General features: G+C 38.0%; 1 protein-coding gene across 2 annotated transcripts in view; it reads right to left on the bottom strand.

The window, feature by feature from the left end:
- The window catches only part of SH3D19 (SH3 domain containing 19), an 87,884-nt gene extending 80,323 nt beyond the window's left edge, over positions 1-7,561 (bottom strand). Inside the window, exon 1 of one of the 2 annotated variants that reach the window (XR_003398355.1) lies at positions 7,469-7,561. Coding sequence is in view for 1 of the 2 variants with exons in the window: in XM_026848214.1 (XP_026704015.1) it covers positions 7,469-7,484 (16 nt within the window). In the remaining variant the exon portion in view is untranslated. The remainder of the gene's footprint in view (positions 1-7,468) is intronic. The other variant, XM_026848214.1, reaches the window with a different exon arrangement.
- Between the last annotated feature and the right edge of the window lie 382 nt (positions 7,562-7,943).

Raw genomic sequence — 7,943 nt, forward strand, 5'->3', positions numbered from 1 at the left:
TGAAAAAGAGGCAGGCAACCCTTCCAGAGCACAGGGCTTTTATACCACTTTCTAAGAACTTCAGGAATGCTCAGCAAAACGTGAGTACGATTCACAACACACAGCTTGGTGTATTATTTTTTAATTAAAAATTGAAAATGTGGTTCAACAGAATTTACAAAACATATACAAATCAGAATAAAACCACTGTGTCTTTGTGTACAAAATGAAAGCCCTAAGTCACAATTTTAAGAAACACATTAAAAACAACCACCCATATTAGACACATACACCCTTCCTTCTTCACATGTGGCCCCAGTACTTTCAGGAAGAGCAGACTGCACCTACCTCTGGGCTCCTGAGAAATTACAGTATTTCACAGAGCCTTCACATCTGTTTTTCCAAATGTTTAGCAATTGCACTTCCCCCTAACAGCCTCTCAAAATACACAACAGAAAAAGAAGCTACTATAAAAGTAATTTTTTAGCTGCTTCCAACCTTGACAACAGGTTAGTGCATCTTGTCATCAGCCTCCTAAACACAAATTCCATCCATTCTGTTGCTACTTATGGTAACACGAAGCAGTTTTCCTATTGTCCAATGACACTTTGAAAACCATAAGGCAGCTTTAAATGAACAAGCAAAAGGATGGCAAAGCCATAAGCATCCAGAAACCCTTAAAAGAAAGCATCCTGTGTTTACTACAGATAAACCCACAGTTCCTGGGCACTCTGGTAATGCTGGCAGAGACTGTTCCAATTCTTTGGTACCTTGGAGAAATACCTCTCCTCTCCAGACTCCTGTGTACACACCAAAAAGGCCTACAGATCCTGTCAGAGGCATCTGTAAATACACTAATAAGTACCTCTACATTTCCACGGTGCCCAGACTAAAATAGCATAATGACACGCCTGAATTAAAGTTCTCGAGAATGGATTCACCAACATCAAGCTAGGGGACAGCAATTAGAGAAAGGAAGGATGGCTAATGTCACGGCAGCAGCTATCATGCATTTTCCAGAGATTATACTGGTCATGTACAGCAAGCTTTGAAAACCAACACAGAAAAGCAGATTTCTGTCACCAGAAGTTATGTCCATGAGTGCCGGATACATGAGGACTGCAGCACTACCCCATCTCATCATTCAGTGATACCTGTCCCACTCTAGCAGTGTCTTTCTTCCAAGCACTGTCTTAACCTGCTTAAAAAACAAATATAGTAGACTACAGCAGGTTTCCCACCCTCAGGAACTCAGAAGTTCTCAGGTGAACTTCATTGTTCCAGGCTGGAGATCACTGGGTGTTTCAGACATACCTGCAAAGGTTGACAAGCTTATGACAAATGACAAAGCTTACAGCATTTGCCATCAGATAAACTGTGGCACCTGATAATGTCATTTTCAAAGGACTAGGCAGAAGGAGAAAGATTGTTTCCAAAACTTTACTTTGATTCCAAGTCCCACATTTCTCTTTGTTTCTGCACCCCAGATTTACAGTGCAGACAACTATAAAATGAATTCAGCACACTGTCAATTTATTATGAGAAAGTTACCAAAACACTAAGCTTGTTTCCAGGCATTTATGTCCAATTGCTCTAACAGGATAAGCCAACAATATTTTAATAATGAATAACATCACAGCACACTGTACACTCAAAAATTCTTGTAAATTATTTAGCACAGATGTGCACAACCTGAATCAATTTTTCATGTGCAGATCTGTGATACTGAGTGTGCAGGATTTAATGCAAGACGGAGTGCATGATGAATACAAATTTGTCACCTTAAGAAAATAGTTGATATTAATTTTAGCTTATCTCTTATAAATAGAAGCAAAATGTTATAGCTGAAGAAAAAAATGAAATGGCTTCTTTTATGCATAAAATATTATGTCTAGAAGGAGAATGGATCAGAAACCCCTTTGCAGGAAACACAGTGCTTGAAAATTTATCTAAGTTTTTAAATGTAAATCATCATGCTCAAAACCCTATTAGAAAAGCAAAATATAGATAAGAAATTTATCATCACAATTCAAGAACCAGTGAATACCCAGTAAAAATACCAACCAGCATGTGGAAGGTTGTAATTGATTTTATATAATGAATCATTATGTTCCTTACCACCATGTAAAATTTGAAGATCAAAAGTACAAGTGCATTCAAAAAAATAAATTGAATTCATGAAAGATAAATCCATTGACAACAATTTAGCAGGACCTTTCACATGCAGTCTCCAAGAAGTTGCTAAGACACTGACTGCAGAGGAGAAGGAATCTCTTTTGGAAGTAAAAATTGAATCTTAGGAGAGGCTTCTTGCATACTTTCCTGAAGACATTTGTAGGCAATTGTAAGAAACAGGTCATCTGAGAAGATGAATCTTCTGTCTGATCTAGGATGACATTCCTAAGGACATGAAAACTGTAAAATTCTTGTTCTGTGTTTTTTCTTCAGTTTGCACACTGGGGCAGATATGAGCTATTATCACAGCTCTGGAAGGCTGAGGCAGCACACCCTATTAGTTATAGGACTGACAATGTCAATCATTTGAAATCTTCTGCATGTTCTGATTCAACCATATTTTCTCCAAAAGTCTGAACAAGCTGACTGAGCTGGTAAATCACACACAAACCAAATGCAACAGCATAGAATCATAGAATCATTCAGGCTGGAAAAGACCCTTGGGATCATCAAGTCCAACCATCAACCCTATTCTACAAAGTTTTCCCAAGCATCTTAAAAAGCTTAGGGAAAAAAGAGGGAGTATGAAAAAAAAACCACAACAGCAAGATCTGTTGCATTCAGTTTCTACTACAATGTGAACATTTTCAGCCCTGCTTTCATCCAGCCCTTCAAGCTGGATCCAAATACAGTTACATACAGCCATAGAAAGCAGGTATAGAATTGGTTTGTAATGTATGGAAGACTTCAAAACCCAATTAAGTTCATCTTTGGAGCATCTTATTTAGAATTCCATTAGATCTTGTAAGATCTTAAATTCTCAAGTCAAAATGTCAAATTGATGGTTTTAGACTAACACATGCAATCCATACAAATCTCTGCTGATTTACAACACCATCTGAAGCAGTCAGATTAACACAAGCACTACATCAGATAGTCAATTTTAAAATATCGATATCCATAAAATCCTGTGTTTTTCAAAATTCATACCATGTTGAGGGAAGAAAGGAAGTTTTCCTGCCATGTGCCATCAACCACTAAATCTGTGCCTTTCTGCAAAGCTTATTTTTGTCCTTCACTGAAGGGAAGGATGCTTGCCAAGCATAAACCACAGATAAATGCATGATACATTGTCTTCCCAAGTCTGCTGCTGGAATGCTTCAGTAAATTTAGTGCATGCTGTTTTTCAAGAGAGGAGTAAAAATCTTGGCCAGCAATGAAGCCAGTGCTTCACTCCATTTCTGTATAGCTTGAGAACCTGGATAAGCAATGAAGGACTGTGCAAATGAGAAGGTTGAAAGGCTCAGGCTTCTTTAGTGTGGCAAAGAGGCAGCAAAGGAGCTATATAACAAGAGCATGCAGCTACCTGAAGGGTAGCAACAAAGATCCCAAACACAAACTTCCTGGTGTTGGTGGACAATATTACAAGGGGCAACGATCACAGCTGTGTCTTGGGAGGTTCAGGTTGAACGTGAGGAAATATTCTTTCACTAGGAGGTAGTGCAGCACTGGAACAGGTTACCCACAGAGGCTGTACATCCCTCTCTCTCTGGGAGACGTTTCAAGCTACAGCTAGACAAAGCCTTGTCTGAATGGATCTAGACTTGTCAATGGTCCTGGGAAGCTGGACTAGGTGACCTCAGCACTCTCTTCCAGCCAAGAGTTCCATGGCCCCAAACTCAAAATCATCAAAGCAAAGAAACTAAACCATGCTAAATTTAAAGCCCTGTACTATAGGTAGTAAGTATCAACCTATCATCAAGAAGTAGATTATGTCAAATGACTTTGCTATCAAAATAAAATTTCTTTTCATACTGCATATATTGAGATACTTACTGAAACACACACAGAATTACATCAACTTTTAATGGAGAGAGTGTCAGCATCAGTTCTGTTGTTTCCAGATTTTAAATCAAGGTTATACTGTCAAGAGTAAATATTGACAAATTTATTTACAAATATTAAAGTCTTTCCCATCTGTAAACAACCACCACTATGGCAAAAGCTTCCTGCAATGAGGTTATGACTCATTCTGTCCTTTGCTGTCTATCCCCATTCTTTATGCAACACCCTGATTTATCACTAGTTACCTTGACAGGAAAAGATTGCTTGCAACTCAGTTAACAGCAATGATCTTTGGGTAATCATAACTCCAAGTGTTATTCTCTGGCTACAAACTTGCTGCTCCTTATGCAATGATACATTTGTGCCTTGCTTTGGCTATAACCTAAATGAAGAAGGTCCATTTCATCACTTAATAGCAATAATATTTGTTTGTGTATATATAAATAATAATATTATTTGTCCTTCTACAGGTTTCCTGGCTAGGGAATAATGTTGACTGTCTGAAGTGATTCAGTTAATTTCATTACAGCAGCTTTCATTTTTATAAGGGTTGTTTCTTCAGAAGATACAACATCCTTTGTGGTTCAGTCTGCACTCTTGGCCAAGTAACTGAGAGCAGGTTCTTATTCTTGACACTGACAGTACACTTGAATATCATTATATGTTGGTGAATTTCCATGTATAGGCTACATTATTCAGCTTCCACAAAAGCTTTAGTTAGTATCTTTTATTTACCTCAAGCAAGCAACATTCAAAGACCATGAAATTCAATGGAAACATGTACATTAACTTCAACTGGCTATGGGAAAGGCCTAATCAGGCAATTTTTGTAATACTCACATGATACAATATATTAGCAGCAGTTAGAGATTATTACAGAAAAATTACATTATTTGCGCTCTGTGAATTTTAAGTGTTTTACTGTGGTGGTGACTCAAGCAATTATTAAAACTGAAGCCCTTGAGCCTGCATTGGGACTGCAAAAACAAAACAGACTGAATCCCAGGAGAAAGAGGAAAGAGATGCCCAGCTGGCAATCAGCTCTAAAGCTTCTTGAACTTGTGAGCCAAGCAATTAAATAAATTAAATAAAACAAATACCCACTCCCACCCCCACGCCCTGCAATTCTTCTCTCAGCCCTCTTTTTAAGGGCTTCTTATGTACACATGGACAGACTAGCAGATCATAGGTAGACCTTACGCATATATTCAAGACAACTGCTCTGCTCTATTGGGATTATTATTATTTTTCTTCTGTGAATAATAGATGATAAATGGTTACTCTCGCTATGCACAAGCTGAACAATTTCCAGATCAGCACTGATGGACACAGCAGGCAGACAAAGAAGTTTCCAGCTGAACAGTGCTGACTTCTGTTCTGTAAGATGCAGATCTTTTCTTTTCTTAAATATAAGATTTAGTAAGATTTTAAAAACACAGCAACCAACTCTTAGAGCCACCTTTTTCCTAATCATGCTTTCTCTCTGTTCCAGGGTCACTGGCACCCCTTGGGAAGTACTAAGGTCAAGCTGTTCATGTTATGATCCAGTGAACCCTAAAGGACATCATCACTTCATCAGTCTCAGACTTAACAATTTCATGACCATCTTATTCTTTACTTCTTAAGGCTCAACACATATTTTGCATTAACATGGAAAAAAACTGCTGAGCATTCTTGTATCAAATTTTTCATTTATGTGTAAAAATTCCATAATGCCTGCAAATAAATGCTCACCAAATTTCATCAGACACAGTACAAAAATGTACCCCCATAACCTCTCAGCATGTTGAGCAGTGAAATATTCAACCTTAATTTGTTATATTGGACACAGCTCATTGTTTTCAACTTCAAAAACAAGTCAGTGCCAGTTTGATGTGGGAGTTGTAGGAGTGTAAAGAATTGATCCAACTTTGAACTAGATCTTGTTTTGGAAAAAAAAACAACAACAAAACAACAACAAAGCATTCAGTCAATCAACCAACCAAAACCAGATTATTTCATCCATAATCTAGATTGCCCACTAGAGTTGAAATAGTTCCAGAAAACATCTGAAATACTATGGAGAAACAGAAATGGGGAGGGGGAGAGGGAAACAAAATCCAGAGAGGTGTTAGTCAGCACAGCAAAACTTGTGTGCAAAATTTACAGCTGCTGTGTGGGAACAAACCACAGACAAGCATTTGTGATAAGTAAAACAGAGCAATGTTAAATTAAGTCAAAGCATTTCCCTGTATTATTGACCATCTGTAATTTCAACTACACGTTAAAATACAAATCACAATAGCTCTTCATTATGAACTCAAACAAATTTCATTATTGATGTCTATATTTGGCAATTTTATTTTAAGTAAGGAAATATCTGCCACGTACATAATGGACTATTCTTTCCTCAAGTGAAATAGTACAGATGCTGAATATGTTAAAAATTTCTTGTGCACTTTAGGTAACATCAGAATACTGAGATAGTCCCTTAGCCCTAATGCAGTGGCAAGGACACATAAATAACCAATGCAGTTCATAATCAAGATTTAGTATATTCACTATAAATTTCCTGCAAGTCCACTTGTTTTAGTCAGTAGTCATGGAATAAAAAGCTAGTCAACATAGGAAAGCACACCAGATTAAGGTCCAAAGTTAGGCTGAAGAGAGCCTCTAAGTCTATGGGGAAATAGCATTTTAGTTTTGGTTTTTGTTGTATTTTGTTTGGGGTTTTTTTTCCACTTTATTAAAAACAAATAAAACCACTAACATTCTAAACAAAAAAATCAGTAAAAACCCAGTGTTCTCTATTATTTTCCAGAGAAACAATGTATGTAACAGAAATATGCAACAAGGCAGGTAGAAAACAATCGCAGTATTTTACTTATATTGCAGTTAAAAAACCCCAGAGGTTTCCAGCAAGATTGGCTTCTTTTCCCATACCAGGTGACCAGGTGATCCAGTTTAATGAACCTATGCAGCTACTTTTATTCTTCCCAATTTTTAAAGAATGTATCCTAGTTCTCATCACTTAAAAAAAAAAAATCTTTTTAAAAAAAATCGATCAATTAGCATTTTCTCAAAGGGAAAATAATTTCATTAGAAGCATTGTAAATTGCTCTATCTTCTCACAGGTTTTCCAGAACATGCTAATAAAAAGCTTGCTTGAATTCAGAGAAAACAATTCTATCATCATGACATGCAGTGGATTTAAAACAGGCAGTCAGACAAGTCAGCTGAGCTATCTGTGACTATTCCATGGACAAGGATGGTTCTGCCCATCTTATCTGTTTATGTCTCCAAGTTTTCAACTCCCTGCTTTAACATCAGCTTTGGCACTTGCCTAGTGCTTAAGCAAGCCCCTTCAGCTCATTAAACCATCAAAAAAACCCCAAACAAAACCCATCACATGACCATCTCTAACATCTCTCAGGCCACAGTTTCACATCAACTAAAGCCAAGCTAACTCCTGGCTGGCATAGTCTCTTACCTCCCTCTGGCTGCATGTTCCTCCTCTTTCCCTTGTGCCAGCTTCAACATTCACCACAACTTCTACAAAATCATTTCAGCAAACTGAATCAGCAGGCTCCCATCCACTGAAGAGAACAAGAAAAATAGCTCTCTGCTCGGCCAAAACACCAGAACAGGTTGGTGCAGGTTCTAGCAAGCACAAGGGCTCCAAGAGATGCCTCAGCAGCCACCAAGTAGATCAGCACAGACTCCCACCAAACCACAACTTCAGTGACTTCACACCAACAGGTCGGACAACCAGCAGAGCTGACACACAAGAGAGAGCAGAAGTGCACATCCACGAAAGAGATCGCACCTCTAGCACAGCAGCAGCAACATGTTAGTGCTGTTTAGCTGGCTTCATCCTAAAGTATCTGGCGTAGCACAACTGTGACTTAGCTTCAAGGGAAAATACTAATTCTTGACTGGCTTCAAAGGAAAATACTACTTCTTCA

This window comes from Athene cunicularia (assembly GCF_003259725.1).
Source record: "Athene cunicularia isolate RWA chromosome 4 unlocalized genomic scaffold, athCun1 chr4_part2, whole genome shotgun sequence".
NCBI lineage: Eukaryota > Metazoa > Chordata > Aves > Strigiformes > Strigidae > Athene > Athene cunicularia.